This window comes from Cricetulus griseus, chromosome 2 (assembly GCF_003668045.3).
Source record: "Cricetulus griseus strain 17A/GY chromosome 2, alternate assembly CriGri-PICRH-1.0, whole genome shotgun sequence".
Lineage (NCBI taxonomy): Eukaryota > Metazoa > Chordata > Mammalia > Rodentia > Cricetidae > Cricetulus > Cricetulus griseus.
Window position 1 is genome coordinate 31153529 of NC_048595.1, and position 20657 is coordinate 31174185.

Below are 20657 nucleotides of genomic sequence, written 5' to 3' on the forward strand. Positions count from 1 at the left end.
CTAGGGATACATAGGGAGAACCTGTTCAAAAATAAATATTTTTTCTTAAAAGAAGGAAAGCAAAATGGCAGAATAATGCTCAAAGAGGGTGGAAGTCACAAGACGAAGGCTAACGAATATCAGCGGGCAGGAGTTATTACAAGTTAGAAGTGATCATGAGAGCTGGGCAGTGGTGGCACACGCCTTTAATCTCAGCACTTGGGAGGCAGAGGCAGGCAGATTTTGAGTTCGAGACCAGCCTGGTCTACAGAGTGAGTTCTAGGACAGTCAGTGCTACACAGAGAAACCCTGCATCGAAAAAAAACAAAAAGAAGTGGTCATGTGGTTGAGTGTAATGTCTTTTTAACTTGGGTCAGAGAGTGAGTTGTTTGTTTTGTTTTGTTTTGTTTTTTGTCTCTTGAAGGAAAGACTAAGCTGAGGGCGTCTGGGATATCCTTGGGTTATATAAAGATAATAAATATACATTTCATAAAGGTGCTGGGAAGAGCATACTGTGATAATTGACATAAAGGGCATACTGTGTGCCTAGCACACAGTAAGAACTTAGTGACTGCTGGTTGTTACCTTCACTTTATTCTCTTCACTCACCTCCTTTTTCCACCAGGTTTCATTCATTCTTTTCCAAAGACATGAAAGGGGCGTGTCCTCCCTCCTGCCGCTCTCACCTAAGCCCCGCCCCCGTCCCGTCCCGGATTGGCTCCTAGGAGGCGGAGCTGAGGGAAGGGCCCAGTGCGGTGCGGTGGGCGGGGCGCATGCGCGGGTTGGGCTGGGTGGAGGAGGAGAGGAAGAGCTGCCGGAAGTAGGCGGTGGAGGTGGCGGCAGAGCTGGCCGCAGCTGCCAGGGAAACCGAGGCGGGAAGCGCGGCGGCGGCAGACCCTCAGCACCGGGGTCATTTGTGCGCCCCGAACGCCTGAGGCCGAGGGCTCACTCCGCCTAGGCCGCGTCCCGGGTCCTGGAGCCTCCGCGGGTCCCCTCCTTGCCAGAAGCTCGCCAGGGGGCGCCGCGCCGAGGGGCTGCGGGGCGGGGGCCAGACGACCCTGACCCCGGGACGGCTCGGGGCGGGGCGGGAGGACACGGCTCGTCCCGCTCGGGAGGAGCGCCTGGGCGGGGGCCCCGAGGCCTCAGCCCCGGACCGAGGCAGGGGCTCCTGGGGGCGCGGGGGGCGCGTCGCCCTCTGCCCCCGCCGGCACCCTGGCCATGACGGGCAAGTCGGTGAAGGACGTGGATCGGTACCAGGCGGTCCTGGCCAACCTGCTGCTGGAGGAAGATAATAAATTCTGTGCTGACTGCCAGTCCAAAGGTAGTACATCCGCGGCACCGACTAGGGGCTGGCTGCGGGGCGGCGGCGTGGCGGTGGCCTGAGTGGGGAGGGGGTTCTGGAGCCCAGGGGCGAGTCCTCTTCCGATGGCAACGGGTGCCACCCTGGCTCAAGAGCCTGCTGGGTTTCCTGGGGCTCGGGGTTTGGTGTGGGCGAGAGCGAGAGAGAGCGAGTGTGTGTGTGTCTGTGTGTGTGTTTGGTGAGGATGATACAGTGCGGGGTGGGGTGGCCCGGTGTGTTCAGGTGAGAATGTATGTGTTGCAGGCTCTGAATGGCTTCTGGGCCCGCTGTCATTCAGAGCTGGCAACCTTTCACTTGGCAAAGCTGTGGGTGAGCTGCAGTGTGGTGGTGGTGGGGGTGGCGAGGAGGAAGGTGAGATGACGAAGAGGAAAACTGTCGAAATGATTTTTAAAGGTGGTATTCCTTGCTATCTGTTATTTCATTAGCAACTCCTGTCATTTTTACCACCTTGTTGAGCTCCAACAGAGTGCTTAGGTGGCTTTCTTCACTCAGGATGTGTGCACTGGGAAGCTGCCTTACGCAGTGACACAGTGCAGATTTCTAGATAGCCTAGCCCGGTCTGTGGAGGCCTCATGCTTGTGTGGTGGCCGAAACCAGCAGGATCTGGGCTGTAGTGTAGGACCCATTCAGGCAGGGAGAAAGGGAATTCATCGAATTCGTTGCTTTCTTGGTGCTTACACTTGTAGAGGTGAAATAGGAGGGATCATTGTACATTGGCTACAACCATTTAGCCTTTGTTTTCTGTGCCCTTAAAGGTTCATGGCTTTAGTACAATTAAAGGTCACTATGGCAAGAAAATTTACTAGGGAAATATTTGTACTTGGCTTTGTAGATATAAGCAGTTATATTTTGGGGAGCTATTGTTTATGTACCTTAGTTCCATTTCCCATACGGGCATGTAGTATAAAACAAATTCAAATGTGTGTGTATTAATTTTGAGAAAAGCAGTAGATGCTTAACCCATGCTTCATGAGATTATGATTTATTTTAGAGTAGGGTTATGTAAGGAGGGCACCAGGAATGATGATGCATTGATTTAGACTCCTAGCAATATTTTTTTAGTGACCTCTATCAGTAGGCAAATAGAATGTACTACTAGGAAAGCAGGTCTCTGGATTTCTCTCCTGAATTTTTATTTATTAATTGCTTTTTAAAAATTTTTTTGAGACAGGGTTTCTCTGTGTAACCCTGGCTGTCTTGGAACTTGTTTTGTAGAACAGGCTGGAGTTGAACTCACAGAGATCTGCCTGCCTCTCCCTACCAAGTGCTGGGATTGAAGATGAGGGCCCACTATCACCCGGCTAGATTGATTCTTGCTATTGGAAGGTTTTGTTTGAAATTTAGGAGCACCTTGGTTTCCACTCAAATTCTCCAGTGTCCTCAGTTGACAGCTCTTAAGTCACAGTGAGGCATCCCCTGAGTGAGCATCACTACATTTGGGGAATCAGATGCCATTTTGGTGATTTTTTAGAACCCCCCCCCTCTCATGTTGCTCTTATACTTACTCATTCCAATAAAATATACCGTATGGAAGAGAGAGGTTAATTTAATATATTATCCTCCAAATTTCCTATTGCCCTCTATTCATAGCCCTACTGGGAACTCAGACATGAAGCTTTAGTTAATTCCTAATGAGAACTAGTAACTGGGGCCTGTGAATTGGCTCAGTGGATAGGTGCTGGCCATCAAGACTGACAGCTCCCACAGTTATCCCCTGACCACCATGTGGATACTTCAGTACATGTACAGATCTCTACAAAATCAATAAATAGAATGTAAAAAAAAAAAAAAAAAGCAGTAACAAAAACTAGTAGCCACTGATGCTAAAACCTTAGATCCTGAACATTCCAAAGTCAGAAATGCTTTTCACATTTCACTACTATTTTAAAAGGGATGACATGTGCTTGTTATCATTCAGTTCTGTTAAACAGGCTTTTGCTGAGGCCTCTGTTAATCTAGTTGGAGAATTCTCCAGTACAGTCCACTGGTTAACCCTCGCTCATTTTGTTCCTCCTTTTCACTTTCTGCTTTTGTAATGAACACGTAGGCAGTTCTCAGAGGGTGGGAAGGAAAGGCGTTTGCATCAGTACATCATTACTTGCTCAGCTTCCACCACTAGTTGGTGGAAGAATTTAAAAACTATTCACTAAATAAGTTTTGGGTTTATTTTTTTTTACATATTATTTATTTTATCTTGCCCTTTCTCAGAAAATTGAGAGTTCACCAGACAAGGTTTGGAGAGTATTCATCTATTAATATTCAGCCTATTGATGTAGCTTAGACCTGTAAGTGGATACTTTTGTAATGTTCTAAAATAACACTTTAGCAATGACTCCTCTTTTTAAAATTTTGTATTGTGTTTTTTTTTTTTTTTTTTTTTTTTTTTTGTGTGTGTGTGTGTGTGTGTGTATTTGTAAGAGACAGAACAACGGGCCAGGCATTGTTGGTGCATGCCTTTAATCCCAGCACTCGGGAGGCAGAGGCAGGCGGATCTCTGTGAGTTGGAGGCCAGCCTGGTCTACAGATCGAGTTCCAGGACAGACTCCAAAACAATACAGAGAAACCCTGTCTCAAAAAGAAAAAAAAAAAAAAAGAAGAAGAGAGAGAGAGATAGAACAACTTCCTCCATGTGGGGAGTGAACTCAAATGTCAGGCTTGGTGGCAAACACCCTTCTTTCCACACTGAGCCGTCTTGCCACTCTGACTTTTCTATTTATTTACTCTTTAGAAAAATTATCTTTCATAAAAATTGTATTTTTATTTTAAATTTTGTGTATATGTAAGTTCATTGCCCATGGATGCCAGGAAAGGGTGTCAGATTCCCTGGAGCTGGAGGTACAGGTGGTTGTGAGCCACCTGAAGTGGGTGCTGGGAACTGAACTCAGGCCTTCTAAAGAGCAGTATGAACTCTGAACCACAGAGTAACTTCTCTAGTCCCCTGAGTCTTCTTTTTAACATCATATTTAGGAGTAATATCTGTTAGTTGATCCTTAAAATGATGTAATTTAAACAAGCAGATGCCCTTCTCTTTTTATTCAGTAGAATGATAGTTCTCAACTTGTGGGTCTCAACAGCTTTAGCAAACCTCCATCTCCAAAAATAATGACATTTTAATTCATAACAGTAGCAAAATTAGTTATGAAGTAGCAATAAAAATATTTTTATGGAGTTGGGCATGGTGGCACACATCTTTAATCTCAGTACTCTGTGAGTTTGAGGTTAGCCTGTTCTACAGGGGTTCCAGGATAGTCAAGGCTGTTACACAGAGAAACCCTGTGTTGAAAAAATGAAACAAACAAACAAATAATTTAATGGTTGAGAGTCACCACAACATGAGGAACTGCATTAAGGGTCTCAACATTAGGAATGTTGAGAACCACTGCAGTAGAAATTGGACCAGGTTCCTAAGTGTCCAGAACTGCTTTGGGTTGGGGGTGGGGGGAGCCACAATTTAAACCATCTGAGGTGACCAGACCTTTAATCCCAGCACTCAGAAGCTGGAGGCAGGAAGGAAGACCAGTTCAGTTATCCTCAGCAAGTCTGAAGCCAGCCTGGGCTCCGTGAGGCCCTGTCTCAAAAAACTCCTTTTCCCACATGTGTGACTTGTTCTTAGCCCAAGATACAGTTTCCTTGTCACGAAAGCTCCCACATTAATGCCTTAAATGGACTGACTTCAGTAATGATAGGCGGAGAGCTAAACTAGTGTAAGAGCCGGATATCTCCATAGCAACCGGCTGCTTGAGACCTGGCTCCATCATACTCCTTTGTGCTTAGGGTCAAGGTGGCCCAAGGCTTCGCCTTTAGCTCTGTAGCTCCAAACTCCAAATGTAGGTTTAACCCATTCAGAGACTGGTTAAAGCCAGATGCTACCATTTACCATTGGAGGGTCTACCTTTCTGAAGACCTGCGTACTCCGTCCACAATTGGGACATCACCAGTGTCAAGGTTTGTGAGGAACAGAGAACTGTTTAATAAGAAGGAGCTGATGTGGTGCGCATGATGGGCTTGTGGAATATGAGAGACTGAAACACCTGGAGTTCTGGAGTCTGAGGGCTTTGTTAGGTTCCCTTCCCCCTTCTACTACACCTTGTCTGTGAAAGGTTTCCCCCAACCACTTACCCACTGCCTGTTTCATCTCCTGTTGTACATATTTTCTTTAAGTTGATTTTCACTTGGTTTGAAATTCAAAAACTCCAAAAGACAACAAAGTGTGAAAAGTCATTATCCTAAGGTGACCCAGCCACCTTTGTCTTCTTCCTGGGTATAACCACTTTTGGCCATTTCTTACCTATCTTTTTCTTGGTTTGAAACAGGGTCTTGTGGCCCAGGCAGGCTCTAACCTCTGTGTAGCTGAGTAAATGAACTCTCTATCTTCTCCCCAAAGCTTGCATTACAGGCATGCGCCCCTGTACCTGGTTTCTTACCTATGTATTTCAGACAGTTCTATATAGCTTTGGCAGGACTGGAATTCCTATGTAGACCGGGCTAGATGAAAACTTGCTGTGATCGTCCTGCCTCTTCCTCCCAAGTGCTTTGCCTTACCTGACTTCCATTTTAAACATATGTGTGGGGACATGTGTGTGAGAGAGGATACATAGGCATATGTCTATGTCTCTGTGTTGAAGCCAGATGTTGACCTTGGGAGTCTTCCTCAGTATATCTTCATCTTTTTTATTGAGACAGATTTGCCACTGGTTCTGACCAATCTAACCACCTTGTCCTGAGGATTCCTTTGCCTGCTTCCTGTACTCTGGGATTATAGGGCAGGCTGCTATACCCACCTGGCTTTTAGGTGAGCTTTGGAAATCTGAATTCAGTCCTCGAACATGCAGGGGGAGTGCTTTACTCATGAGCCTTCTCCCCGGCCTCCCATACCTGACTTTTGAGAGGTAATACATGCATTGGCAAACAGTGACATTTTCCTTATTTTGTATATGTGTGTATGTGGATATTAAACAATGACACTAGATGTATAGGTTTTCAGCACGTTTGTGCAAATAGCACATTACCCACTGCTTTGGCCTCTTGGATTTTTCAGTCATCAGTGTAACACGGAGACAGTGAAGATTCTCTGTTCATGTATGTACACTGAAGAGCTTCTGCATTATTTCAAGGCCATCCACTTGCACTTCTGTTAAGTTGGGAGATAATCTTAAACGATTTGGGAGACAGTTTCTCTCATGGCAGATAGCTTTGAAAAGTGTGCATGGGGCTGGAGAGATAACTCAGCAGTTAAGAGCACTTGAGCCTTTAGCATAGGACCCAAGTTTAGTTCCCAGAATCCATATGGTGCTTCACAAACATCTGTAATTCTAGTTCCAGGGATCAATTATCCTTCTCTGGCTTTCATGGCCACTAGGCATGCATGTAGTACACAGAAAAACATGCAGGTAAAACATTCTTACACACAAAATAAAATGAAAATAGGTAGACAATTTTTCTTTGGGTTGCCAGCTCACACAGAGACCTATTATTATAATTATGAAAGCTCAGCCTTGGTTTGGGCTTGTTTCTAGCTAGCCTTATAACTTAAATTAGCCCATATCTATTAATCTGACTTTTATACTCTTTTATGTGGCTCGGTTACCTTTACTCTGTATTTTGAATTCTGCTTCCGCTGCATCTGGCTGGTGATTAGACCTTTCGTCCTCTCTCTGCCCAGAAGCCCTGCCTATCTCTCCTGCCTAGATATTGGCCATTCAGCTTTTTATTACACCAATCACAACAATACATCTTCACAGTATACAAATATCCCACAGCAAATACATCTTTTAACAAAGTATGTACAGCCTTTGAGAAACCAAGGCAGCAGTGTTGAAAAGGACTCACCCTTGGTGAGGGAGCAGCTAGTCTGACCCTTCAGCATGCCGCCCCACCATCTCAGCTTCATTTCTTTTTCTTTTCAAATGTATGAGTGCTCTTTCCATATGTACACATGCAGGTCAGAAAAGGGCATCAGATACTGCCATAGATGGTTGTGACCCACCATGTGGGTGCTGGGAATTGAACTCAGGACCTCTGGAAAAGCAGTAAAGTGCTCTGTCAGCTTCATTTTCTGAATTGGAAAACTGAAGGTGCCTTGTAAATGAAAGTGTTGTTCAGATGTCAACATCCTTTATTTTTTACTGCTCTTGGTCTTATTTATTTTATTTTGAATTCATTAGTTTCATTTTTTAACTTTATATTCTTAAAATACTCTGGTTACTGGAAGCTACAGTTAGAATGACTCATAGTAATCCCCTAGTCCTTAAGCCAAACCCATTTCCTATATATGGGAGTTCTGGAATTTTTGCAAATATGCTTTACGGGACCCTTGAGGATAACCCTGGATGTTTCCTGCCTCTTCAGATATGTATGAAAGATTAGACCAGGGAATTTCTTTGTGTGGAGATTTTCTAGTCCCAAAATTTAACCTTTTAAAGTTAAACATTTATTGCATTTTTAACTGATTTTGTGTGTGTGTGTGTGTGTGTGTGTGTGTGTGTGTGTTTTCATGCTACAACACATGTGTGACAGTCAAAGGACACCTTGTAGGAACCAGTTCTGTCTTTGTGCAGTGTGGATGTGTGGATCTGGGGATTGAGCTTAGATGGGCAGACATGGCTACAAGAAACTTTACCTGTTGAGGCCTCTCACCAGCCTAGTTTTAACATTTGCACTTTAATCTTTAGCTCTCCTTTTGTTTGTTTATCAATGGCTACAACATTGCTTTTTAATTATCATGCCTTAGAACACAAACTTTCCTGTCAATTTTAAGTTGTTTTAGCTACATGTCAGTGGTATATGATAATGCAGGAACATATTTTTTAACCTTCTTGAGGGGTTAAAAAAAATCTACCAGATGTAAACAAAGTTCTTCCATTCCCAGTTTTCTTGCTGTTATATCCTCCTCCACCCAAGATCAAATAACTTTCTGAGCTTTTACAACTGATGCATATTAATTTTGACAGTCACGATTATACTGACAAGTTTACTGATAGTAATTAATCAAAGGCGCCATTAAACCATCTCATAGTTGTAATATGCTGAGGCTGCTCTCTGGGAGATACTTCCTTGTTTATTCTCCATCCCCTTTAAATAGCACCTGTGATAATGAGGAAAAGAGGACAGAGTTCCTTTAGGAAAAACTCACATTAGACTGGAGATTCTCCACTATATGTGTGTGTGTGTGTATACATACATGTTCAATAATATGTCCTAAAATGGGGTGTGGCAGTACATGCCTGTAACCATATCACCCAGAGAATCAGGAATTCAAGAGCCAGCCTAGGCTACATGAAACCCTGTCTTTTTTTTTTTCTTTGATTTTTCGAGACAGGGTTTTTCTGTGTAGCCCTGGCTGTCCTGTAACTCACTCTGTAGATCAGGCTGGCCTCAAACTTACAGACATCTACCTGCCTCTGCCTCCTAAGTGCTGGGATTAAAGATGCACTTTAATTAAAGGGTGCATCACCATGCCCAGCTATGAAACTCTGTCTTAAAAGACCTCTCCAAAAAAGCAAGCAAACAACAATAAAGCACCCCAATAAAACAAAAATTTTAAACACTCACTCTGTGCCAGACACCATGTAGGGACATATGATAGGACTCAAAGATGAGGCCTTTGATCTCAAAGGTTTTATATTCTAGTGGGGAAGTAGATGTATAAGGCAAGTCTTTATGACATTGTGTACAGGGAACAGGGAAAGCTCTAAAGAAAGCAAAAGATCTTAAATCAGGGCTTCAAAGAGGCAATTAAGCTGGCAGAGAGGGTACATGGGGCTTTGCCAGGTGAACTTAGGGAGCTACACTCTAGGAAGGGGAGGCAGAAATGTACAGTGCTCTATGATGCTCTGTGCTGGACTCATGAGTGTGTGTGTGTGTGTGTGTGTGTGTGTGTGTCTATTTAGGGTGATTTGACTACATATTGTGTGGTGTGTATGTTAGAATTTGGTGGCTAATCAGAGGTCCATAAGGTTAAAATAACAGCTCTCCAGGTGACTTTTATATCTTTGAAATTATGAATATGCATTATGCTTTAGATTTTTTGTATATATCTATGTTGTAGGTCCATCTGCTTCTCCAGTGGGGTGATAAGTCTCACAGGCATGAAATACTTGGTTGTTGCGAAGTAGTAAAAGAGGTTTGAGTATTGAGCCTGATCATCTGTGTGTCAGTGTGCTTTCATGGACACATGCATTCCTCTTAGAACAGTCTAGTGAAATGACAGCCCTGGATGTGCCATTATCTCTGCAGCCAGTGATGTTATTTTGGAAGCTGAGCATGCTCTTATGTTCAAGCAGGGTCATGTGTTGAATATTTGTTGTGTCTTCATGATTGTATAAGGTGCTTTCTTGGTAGCAAATCTTGATTCCAGATAAATCTGAAAACTACCCCCTTTCTGCCTTTGTCATCTGATGTCATTATGGGATGTAGGTGGCAGCTTTCTTGGGCACAGTTGTCTATATAACTGTTCATCATATGAGTCATTGTCTGTTTCTGTTCTTCTGCCTGCAAATTCCAACCTGAAAATAATATGCAATTGGTGGCAGTGACACACTACTAATTACATACATTGCATGCTATGTTAGTAGACTCTACCTGTGCTATGGAGAAAGGGTAAGTGACATGTTAATCAGATTTTGACTCTTTCTCCAACTGATATCCCCTGTTACAAAGATGCCCAGCAAGAGTCTGTCATGCTCACTTGCTGTACCTTCTAAGCACATGGTGTCTGCTTAGACCTTGCACAGCTGCACTTCTGTTTGAGCAAGTGGCCACTTGAAGTAGATAGTGACATTGAGGAAATTTTCTACCACTCCTGGAGTTCTCAGCTCAGTGCACCATACCAAAAAGGTAGGGATAAGTCTCTGTAGAGTAGAACACCTTCATATTCACTCTATTACCTCAGGCCTCTACTGTTAAGACAGTAATCCTGTATGGTTTAATTAATTGTTTTTGTGGTGCTGGGGTTTGGCTTTTCACATGCCAGCAAGCACCCTACCACTAAGCTATATTCTCATCTATCTCCCATCCCCCATTTTTAGATAGGGTTTCCCTGTGTAGTCCTAGCTAGCCTGGAACTCACTATGTAGGATGAAGCCTCAAACCTATGACGAGTCTCTTGCTCTGCCTCCTGAGTGCCGGGATACAGGAGTGTGTCATATCCAGCCCCTTTTAAAACTTTTTGAGGCAGAGCCTCTCCAAGTTACCCAGGTTGGTTTGAACTTTTGTACTTGCCACTTCTGTTTCTTAAATCACTGGGATTATAGGCCTGAGACAGGGTCTGGTATATCTCAGGGTGTCCTTGAATTCAGTATGTAACTGAGGATTGATTAGCTTTAATTTCTGATCTTTTTACCTCCACATCCCCAGTGAAAAGGTTATAGGCAGGTGCCACCACACCTGGTTAATGTGATGCTTTGCATCAAACCCAAAGCTTCATTCATGCTAGGCAAGAACTTAGTGACTGTGCTACATCCCCAGCCCACAGTTAACTTGTTAAATTTTGATTCACCACACTTGACATGTCCACTAGGACGTCAGCCCATAAGGACAAGGACTTGAGACTATGTTCACGAATCTTCAGAGCAGTGATAAGGCCTAAGTAAATCATTGAGTGAATGGATGTGTATTATCATCTGTACATTGGTCCCTAAAAGAAACTTTTTTACATGGTATGTGGATAAAAGAAAATTATTTTCTAAAAAGCAGTTTTTTAAAAAGATTTTATTTATTTATTATGTATACAGCATTCTGCTTCCATGTATATCTGCACACCAGAAGAGGGCACCAGATCTCATAACGGATGGTTGTGAGGCACCATGTGGTTGCTGGGAATTGAACTCAGGACCTCTGGAAGAGCAGTCAGTGCTCTTAACCTCTGAACCATTTCTCCAGCCCCTAAAGAACAGTTTTAAAATATGTTTGACATACCTACTGGAAGGTCTTCTCAGTCCAGGATCAGTTAGGGAAACAGAAACCAGTACATCAGGGAATCAGTTACAGCTAAGTGGCTGAGACACCTAGGCGTTTGGTATCCAGGAACTACTATGTGACTGAGGAAATTTGAAAGTGCCAGAAGCCATGTGGTATGCTCCAGAGGCATGGAAAGAGGAATTGTTCAGTGACAGCTGAAACCCAGGCTGAATAAGAGAACTCTGACTTCTTTCCTCCTTTTGCCATTTATCCTTACTGGAATCTCTCACTGAGGGAGTTAATCCAGAAATCATTTGGCAAGGGAGGCTGGGAAATGTAGTTGGTTCCCTATGATAGAGTAGAATAAGGGTAAGATCCAAGTACTGACAGACACAAAGACACTGAAAACATCTCCAAGATGTGACCCTTAGTTTTTAGGTAGGGGTGTGTGCAAGGATGAATTGTTTGACTATGACTTGCCACCAGGAGCTATGCATTGATTTATCACTTGGTTACTAAAATAAGTTCCTACCCTTCCAATTCTGTTAGGGTCTTGGCATATTGCCCCATCCTCAGCTGGGTGACTTGAGTCAATAATACAAAGATGCACAAGTTTTGTGCCTAGAAGCCTTAAAATCAAGGTAGTTGCAGTGCAGTTAATTTTCCTTACGTCATGCAACACTTTATGTAGGCTTGTGGGGTAAGGGGTGGGGGTGGGGGACAGTGGCTGGTGTCTCCCAAGAACTTCAGATAGGTTAGTTAGTACTGGGTGAAGAGGGTGATATCACTAGATCTATCTTCTGTGCTAAACCTGAAAAGTGTTAGAGTCTTACAAGGAATGTCACTGCTCCATCTGAACAAAAAGCTTGCCAAGTTACGGCCGCTAATTTTCTTCCTGATTATAAAGGCATTTGGGTTCCATGGTTCCGGTTCAGCACTTTCTAGAAGTGCTTTTTTTGTCAATCAGGTCACCTGCATTTGGGCTCTGACCACGTTAATGGCTTTGGTGGAACTAGGCCAACAAAAGGTTTCAGTTCAGTGTGACTATGTTTGTTTTGGGGCTGTTACTTTTCTACAGATAAAGGGAACGTCATTGTTTAAATTGTCATCAACTATGAAAATCACATGGGTTTCATTGTTTTTTTTTATTTTTCTCTGTAAAATTAGGCATTCCTGTAATTCACAGATAAAATTAAATATAATTTGGGTTTTATTTATTTACTTTTGAGACATGGTCTTGCCATGTATCTCTGGCTGCCCTGAACCCACTGTGTAGACCAGAGTGGCCTGAACTCACCATGTAGCCCAGGCTGGCCTTGATCTTGTGGCAGTTCTCTCTCTTTGTTTTGTTTGTTTTGTTTTGTTCTTGAGACAGGGTTTCTCTGTGTAGCTCTAGCTGTACTAGAACTCACTCTGTAAACCAGGCTGAGATCTGCCTGACTCTGCCGCCTGAGTGCTGGGAGGTGTATATGCCACCACCACCCAGCTAAGGGTACATCTTAAAGGCATATCTATGCCTTTGTAAAGCTTCATGTGTTATAATGATAATTATTTCTTACTGTGCTTGACTCTTCCCTTTCTCAAACTTTCTCCTTCCCTACCCCACTCTTCTGGATCCTGTATTTCCCCACAGGCTTGGTGAAGGCTGGTCCGTTGATGGCTGAACGGCAGGTCCTTCCCCAGAGGAAAGCCCCAGAGATGAGCCAAATTCACCTTCAGCTGTGGCCATCCAGCAGTGTAAGGTTGCTGTGGGGGTTCTATTCAGTTTGTTAACTCTCCACTCTCCCCATGCTCCCTCTTGTGTGGCTGAGCTGAGACCTGCCTCGGAATCCCACCTTCATAACTTGTGGCTTGTAGAGGAATAGGATTCTCTTTTCATTGGCGATGAATGTAGTCTTTGGACATTTTTTTCATCGCAGGTTCATTTTGGATACATAGAGATTACAGTTTTAAAACACACTAGGTTTTACAAGTCTACCTGCAGGAGATTTTGCTGATTTTTTTCCTTTTCTTTTAGAAAATTCAACTCAGCTTTTACAGGAAATTTCTTAGTCCTAAACTGGATCCTTTTGGCATCCTGTCACTGTTTTTATTACCCCCCAACTGGATAAATGTGTGATGGTCCCATTTTGTGGAATACTGAAGACAGTAAAGGACTCAGGATGGGATAATTGTGTCCCAGCGCAGTGATTGCAGCAAGGAAAGCATCTTTTCCTTTCCTTTCTTCAGAGAGCTGTTTGTCCCAGTTTGCTCTCCATTGCTGTGATAAACACCATGACCAAAAGCAAGCTGGGAAGGAAAGGGTTGATCTGGTTTACACGTCCTGATTATAGCCTGTCATTGAAGACATCAAGGCAGGAACTCAAGCAAGAGCAGAGGTGGAGCTGTGAGGAAAGCGGCCCACTGACTTGCTTCCAGGCTCACATTAAGCTGCCTTTCTTATACTTTCTTGGACCTCCTACCCAGAGGTGGCACTGCCCACTGTGGGCTGGGTCCTGGCACATCAATTCACAATCAAGAAAATAACCCAACAGACTTGCCCACAGACTGACCGATCTGATGAGGCATTTCCTCAATTGAGGTTCCCCTCCTGCTGCATGACTCTAGTTTGTGTCAAGTTAATAAAAACCAACCAGCAGTCTTTCCCAACAGTTGCAAGTGAAGGCTAGACTGTAAGTCCCTAACCTCTCCTGGAGTACCCATATGTTGCTGTGGGTTTGTGTGCATGACCTACTGTGTTCCTTCACCTCGTTTGCCCAAGTGCATACAGTTTGATGTTGTTTTTAGGTTCTTCCTCTTTTCTTACTTGACTGGAAGTCCCCAAATGTGCAAATTTAGAAATGAGTTCTCTGGCATTTCTGGCTTTGATTTTAAAGAATTCACTTTAATACCACTTTGCTAGTTGTATTTGGTTTGATTTTTCAAGGCAGGGTTTTTCTGTGTCCTGGAGCTCACTGTGTAGACTAGGCTGGTCTCAGACTAAGAGAACTGCCTGCCTTTGCCTCCTCCAAGTGCTGGGATTAAAGGTGTGTGCCACCACGCCTGGCAGTGCTTAGCTTTTCAAAAATGATTTCTTATGAGAACTTTCTCTGTAGATTGTGAGGCCTTAGTCTGCAGCCTCCAGGTCTTTGTGTTATTTTTGATACTTTAGCTTGTGTGATAACTGACACAAGCCCTTAGAGGAGAGCTAGCAAGGACCCCGTCCTTACCAGGCTGCAAACAGTAGAGCTATTGGAAACCAATTTCAGTGAGAGCTGACTAGATAAAGAAAAAACTTAAAAAGACTCAGTCAGGCTCTCATGCCGGGTTGAAAGTGGATTTACTCAGAGTAGCTGTTTGGCACAGGGCTTGGCTTTGTCACTCTGAAAGTAGGCATGGGGACTTTGGCAAGAGGAATTGATGCAGACAGGGGAAATCTAAGAAAAGGTCTTTCCTGTAACGGGGCTGCTGAGTGTCTCCAGCTCAGACCAGAGAGCAAGGTGTGTCTTCAAAAGAAGCTTGCAAGCCAGGAGGATGCGTCCTAGCTCCCCCGAGCATCCTCCTTGGTTCTGAGCCTTGTCTGAAAAGAAGCAGCTTGGCACAAAATGACTCCAGTCGAGGGTCTACATTATGACGAGTAAAAATAGATCCTCATTTCATTAGACTGCTCATGTATTTAAGGGGGAGGGGAAGGCTTGTTGCCATGGGAACAGACTCCTAGAGCAGGGTTTTTGTTTTTTTACTTAATCTTATGAGATTTGTGGAGTGGAGAGGTGTGCTTATTTTCTAGACATTAGAAGCTGTTGCCTTTAAAAGCAGAGCCTCCAGCTGCCATCTTTTCTGACCACAGCACTTACCTGTATTCATGATAAAATAATTGGGAAGTATGAGAAAATAGAATCGTGCAATTGATAGTTCCCAGAATTCTCATTGCTCATTATTTGCTTGAGTTTGTACTTCATCAATTTTTATGACATTACTGTTTCATTTAACATTTATCATAGGTATTTTCATGACATTAAAACATGTAAATAAGCCGGGCGTTGGTGGCGCATGCTTTTAATCCCAGCACTCAGGAGGCAGAGCCAGGCGGATCTCTGTGAGTTCGAGGCCAGCCTGGTCTCCAGAGTGAGTGCCAGGATAGGCCCCAAAGCTACACAGAGAAACCCTGTCTCAAAAAACAACAACAACAAAAAGAAAAACAAAAAAAATTAAATATATAAATACCTTTTTAAAAACCATACTGTTGTGGTAGTGTGCCATATTTTATATAACACAAAGTGTTGAACATTTGGGTTTTCAGTTTTCATCATTACAGACAATAGTGCAGGGTAAATTTTTGTGCTCTTTTAGACTGATGAATTATTCACATGTTCAGCCCTGAGTAGTCATGGGCCCCTCTAAATCAGCTGGGCGGCATCTCCTGGGTTGGAACCATTCGGGAACTGGTTTTCCTATAAGGACTGTTATTGAAATGCTTCTCTGTGGCAGACATCTGTTGAGGCAAGAAGTGGAGAGCTGAGAGTGCTGGCTGACCATAGGGCACCTTTGTGTGTCACATCACAGTGGGATGGGCCAGCACACCACACTCTGCCTGTGTGGGAGAGTGTTGTCATACCATGATTAGCCCCTTAGGTGTTCACAGTCTTCCTTCACTCAAACCCATCCACTGGGAAGGTGGATTAGAGGCTCTACATTGCTAGAAAGGGAATGATAATTACTTTAGTTTTTATTTTCTGAGCCAGGGTTTTCCTAGACTGTAAACAGAGACAAAGGACTATGCCTGTGTGTGTGCATATCGGATTGCACAATGTCTGGCAGTGTCTCTGTGCCCATCACACAGTGTTGTTTTGCTACTGTGTGTTCAAATCACATTCTTCTTTTGGTTTGTAACAGTCTCCTTCACACTGTTGGCTCAGATAGTTGAAGACCTGTGACATTCTAGGAAGCTGAGAGATGAATCTTGTGGCTGCTTTGTGGTAATTGCTTCTTTGCAGTATTTCATTTGTGTGCTCCTGGCTTCTGTGCCACATGAAGGCTGGAACCAGTCACGAAGTTGATCCCTTGCCCTCTGTAGAAGGTTTCAGTGTGACACATCATCTGGGGGAAATGCAGCAAGGGTGTGAAGCTGGAGGCTGAAATAGCAGTCCTTTAGCCCCTTTGTGAGACAGGAGTAAATATTTAGACACCGTTCTAGTGAAATTAATAATAGCCCTACAGCCATTCTAGAGGCTGTCTTTGTCCCCACTGGAACAGATTTGTTTCATTGAAGAACCTTACTTTGTCTCTTCAGAAGCTGTGATTGTTTTTCTAGAGACCTACCCTGGTCTCTGCATACAGGTCCCTGTGAAGATTTCTCTCTGCAGGACTGGCATCTTTGGCCTAGCCCATGCCAAATCTTTCCATGTGTATGTCTCATACTTGCTTTTTTGATATGCCTAGCTTTAAAACACCATAATGGGCTGCCTCTGTGAAAGGGCAGAGCTCCACCTCCTGCTGGCCCCTTTCAGGCAGGGCTGTTTCCATGACTGACGTTCAGCATGCCACTGGACTAGCCATTTGTACTTTGATCCCAGAATTAATTTCTATGCTGCTGTTTGTTTAGGGATCAAAGCTGTCTAACTGGTTTAGATATGGTTGCAGTTTGGTAAATGGCACTGCTCTTCCGTATGTCCTGTCTTTGTAAGAGGCCCCAGGTTCAGTTCTCAGCACCCACAAGGCAGCTCACACCCCACCATCTGTAACTCCAGTCCCAGGGGATCTGACACTCTTCTGGCATCCAGGGGCACCAGACATGCACATAGTGCATATACATGTATGCAGGCAGAACTCACAGACACATAAAATAAGTCTAAAATACTTTTTTAAAAAGAGAAAGTTTTGTTTTGGCTTGTGGTTCTGGTGGGTCCCTCCAAGACAAAGGCAGTGCATCATGGCTGGAGTATGTGGTTTGGCCAAACTAGGAAGCAACAAAGAGGATGAGACTGGATCTCACAACCCCCTCTGACAGCAGACACCCAGTGATCGAAGACTTCCCACAAGGCCCCACTTCTCAGTGCTACACCATCTCCCGGGGCTGCTACCCTGGGACCAATCTTTTGACGTATGGGCCTGTAAAGCACCCATCCAAGCTACAATCGCCTCTATGTGCCTGTCTGTCACAGAACAAGAGAAAACTGATGTGCAGAATTGGTGTGTGTGTGTGTGTGTGTGTGTGTGTGTGTGTGTGTGTGTGTGTTTCCATCTTGCCTATTTCAAACTGAAGGCTTAAGACTGATTCCTCTAGAGTAGCGTGTTGACCTCAGCACTATTGACATTTTGGTAATTCCTTGTAGGGATTGCCCTGTGCATTTTGGGCACTTATCAGCATTCCTTGGCCTCAAGATGCCTAGCATGTTTCCACCTCCTACCAGTGTGACAACCAAAAATTTCCAAAGACATCTCCTTAAAGTAGAGATTGCTTTGGTTGGGAACCATCGGTCTGGAGGGACAAGAGAGGGAGTCTTTGGATGTGGGTGGGACTACTGTCAGTTTTCATGTTGTTCCTCTGCTGCGTCTCACCTGTTTTATCAGCGAGTTTCTATTGAGTAGAAGGACTCTGATGGTAATTCCAAGTTTTGAAATACAAGTGCAGCTGGCTGACTTTGAAGTGGTTATGTAGCTATTAACTCACCGTTCCTCCCTGCTCACCTGCTTACCTTTGTCTGCTGTTAGTGGCTGCTGGCTGCCTGAGGTAGTGGCCCCCATGCAAGAGAGCCTCCCTCCTTGCAGAGACTATCAAATCAGCAATGTGAGTCATGGGTCAGGACTGGGTCCTGTGTGAGAATCCAGTGCTATGACAGTTAGCCCTTGAGCTACCCAGGGAAGAAATTACCTTGTCATCATTGGGCAGAGAGAGAGAAATATGCCCTAAGGATAGAGGATGCAGAACAACTCGTGTGTTATTTTCCATATCATTTTTCTTCCAAAAAATTGTGCCCTCTCTCCCAGTGGGCATACTCTCCTTGCATTTTCAGTTTTCTTTTTGAGATTATAATATGACATCATTTCTTCCTTCCCTTTCCTCCCTCCATACCTCCCCCTATACCCCTCCTTGCCCTCTTTCAAACACTTGACCTCTTTATTTGTTGTCATTACATGTCTATATACACACACACAGACACTGAGCTCATACACACACATACACACACACTCACACTCCTAAATGCAACCTGCTTAGTTCCGATAATGTTATTTATATGTGTATTTTCAGGGCTGACCTCTCCCACCCCCACATGCTTTTGCCTCCTGAGTTCAGGGGTTAAAGACATGCATCACCATGCCCAGTGTTTTGTTGTGTGTGTGTGTTAAGGACATGAGTATATCATTTTTTAATAAACTATTAAATTTTAAAATAATTCATCACAAAATTGCTACTGTAAGGAAATTTTAACCTGAAGTAACCTATAAATCACCAGAGAACTGAATGTCCCCAGAAGAGAAGACAGTGATTCCTGACAAACCAAGTTAGCTTCATGACTTGAAGTGAGGTCATGAGTACTAGGAACATAGCTTAATTATGATGGTTGGTTTGAAATATCATGTATGGGTTCGAATCTGCTGCACCTGTCTAGCTGTTTGTTAAGTTAAGCAACACTTTGCAAGAACCGTCTCCACCAGTCTGCTGCTATTCTTTGAAATGATGATTGAAATGAATTGGATTTCCAGAAGCATTTATCTCCAGAGGTTGAACTTTTCTACTTATTAACATTTGCTATAAAATGCCAGTTTAGGAATAACATTGAATTTGTTCCCACGGACTCTTTAAATTCAGTCTTCACTGGCTCAGGTTCAGAGTGGGGCATAGTAAAGGAGGCCGTGTTCTGTGGGCATCCCTTGCTGGGATCCCAGTACCAGGATTCTGACACTTGAGCCTGTGTTAAGTCCCTGTCCTGGAGTTCTGGCAGGCTCTGCTTCTAGTCCAGCTGAGCCTTCGATGGAGTAATTGCCCACATGGAGCCTTCAAGCCAAACAATTGTTTGTACTGAGATAGTCTCACTGTTTGGCTTCTCATGAAGTAACCTCCTTCCTGCCCTTCATGAAAGCAGCTATTTTTTGTCCTCCCCCCACCCCGCCCGCCCCCTTGCAGAGAAGCATGTCTCAGCATCGCTCTTCTAGCTTATTCATAAATGCTTTAAGCAGGTCTTTGTATAGAGGGAATTAGCTAGAGTCAAACTATCGTGGACTGTTCAGGGGACCCAAAACATATAGACATCTATTCCTCTGACATTCTATGTGGCATGCTTAAATTAACTTGGTGTCATTCCTCTATAAAAGTCATTTTCACAAAAATATTCCTACTAGGTTTTCATTTATTATTTTTTACTATTTTATATGCTTTTTAAAAATGTATATTTTAGAATGCATATGAGTATTTTGCTTGAGTGTATGTAAGTGCACTGCATGCATACCTAATGTCCACAGAAGCCAGAAGAGGGTGCTGGATCCCCCAGAGCTGAGCCTAGTTGGCTTATATGTTGAATTTTTTCCCAGCATGCTTTGTTGTTGTTGTTCAGTTCCTACACTTTTTGCTTCTTTCCTGAGGCTTCTTGGGTATTGTAGTTCAACCTGTCCTGAGGGTAGCTGTCTCCAGCTCACTATCCATTAGTACCCTTGAAAGTTTTTCATTCCTGTCTTCTTGTTGTTGTTGACCTAGAACTCACAGCCTTAGCCTCCTGAGAACTGAGATTCCAAGAATAGAAATCATGTTCAGCTCTTTCATTAAATTTTACCATATTCACTGTGCATGGTAACACACACCTTTGATCCCAGCAGTGAGGAAGCAGAGGCAGCCAGATCTCTGTGAGTTCCAGGACAGCCAGTGCTTCATAGAACCTGTCTCAAAAGGAAACAAAACCAAAATCAAAATTGACAATACTTAGTGGTTTGTAAGTTTAGAAGACTGGTTTCTATTGGAAGTAGCTTTGGGCTTCCGTGGTTGGGCAATTCATCCAGTCTTCCTGACTTCACAAGATTCTTCAACACAGGCAGGAAGTCATTTGACCAGCTTTTTTCTCTTTCCTTAAAATATGTGTGTTCATTATTTAAGAAAATAAATCATAGCAGCACATACCAGAATTTCCTAGGGAAATGCCAAGAGACTTTGTCCCAAAGTTTCAGATAGCACTACCACAGCCATGCTCGGCCACCCAGCTAGAGACTGTTCATTTCCTTTGGTGCTGGGAGTTTAGCCCAAGGCCTTGTGCATAAATTATTTAAATTAAGGCATTACTGACATGAAAATTGCATACACATACATAAGTTGCAACATGTTGTTTCCACATATATAGCTGTAGATTTTTGTGGCTGTTAGGAAGCTCTTGTTGGAATCAGTAACTTACCACATACAGGAGCTCTTCTGTCTGATGAGTTGTTTTTCAAGACAGGGTCTCTGTGTAGCCCC

General features: G+C 43.7%; 1 protein-coding gene across 1 annotated transcript in view; it reads left to right on the top strand.

Moving 5' to 3' along the window:
• Positions 1-794: 794 nt before the first annotated feature.
• Positions 795-20657, top strand: part of Smap2 (small ArfGAP2) — a 47712-nt gene continuing 27849 nt past the window's right edge. Inside the window, exon 1 of the mRNA XM_027399157.2 lies at positions 795-1300. Coding sequence (XP_027254958.1) covers positions 1198-1300 — 103 coding nt within the window. The 5' untranslated portion in view covers positions 795-1197. The remainder of the gene's footprint in view (positions 1301-20657) is intronic.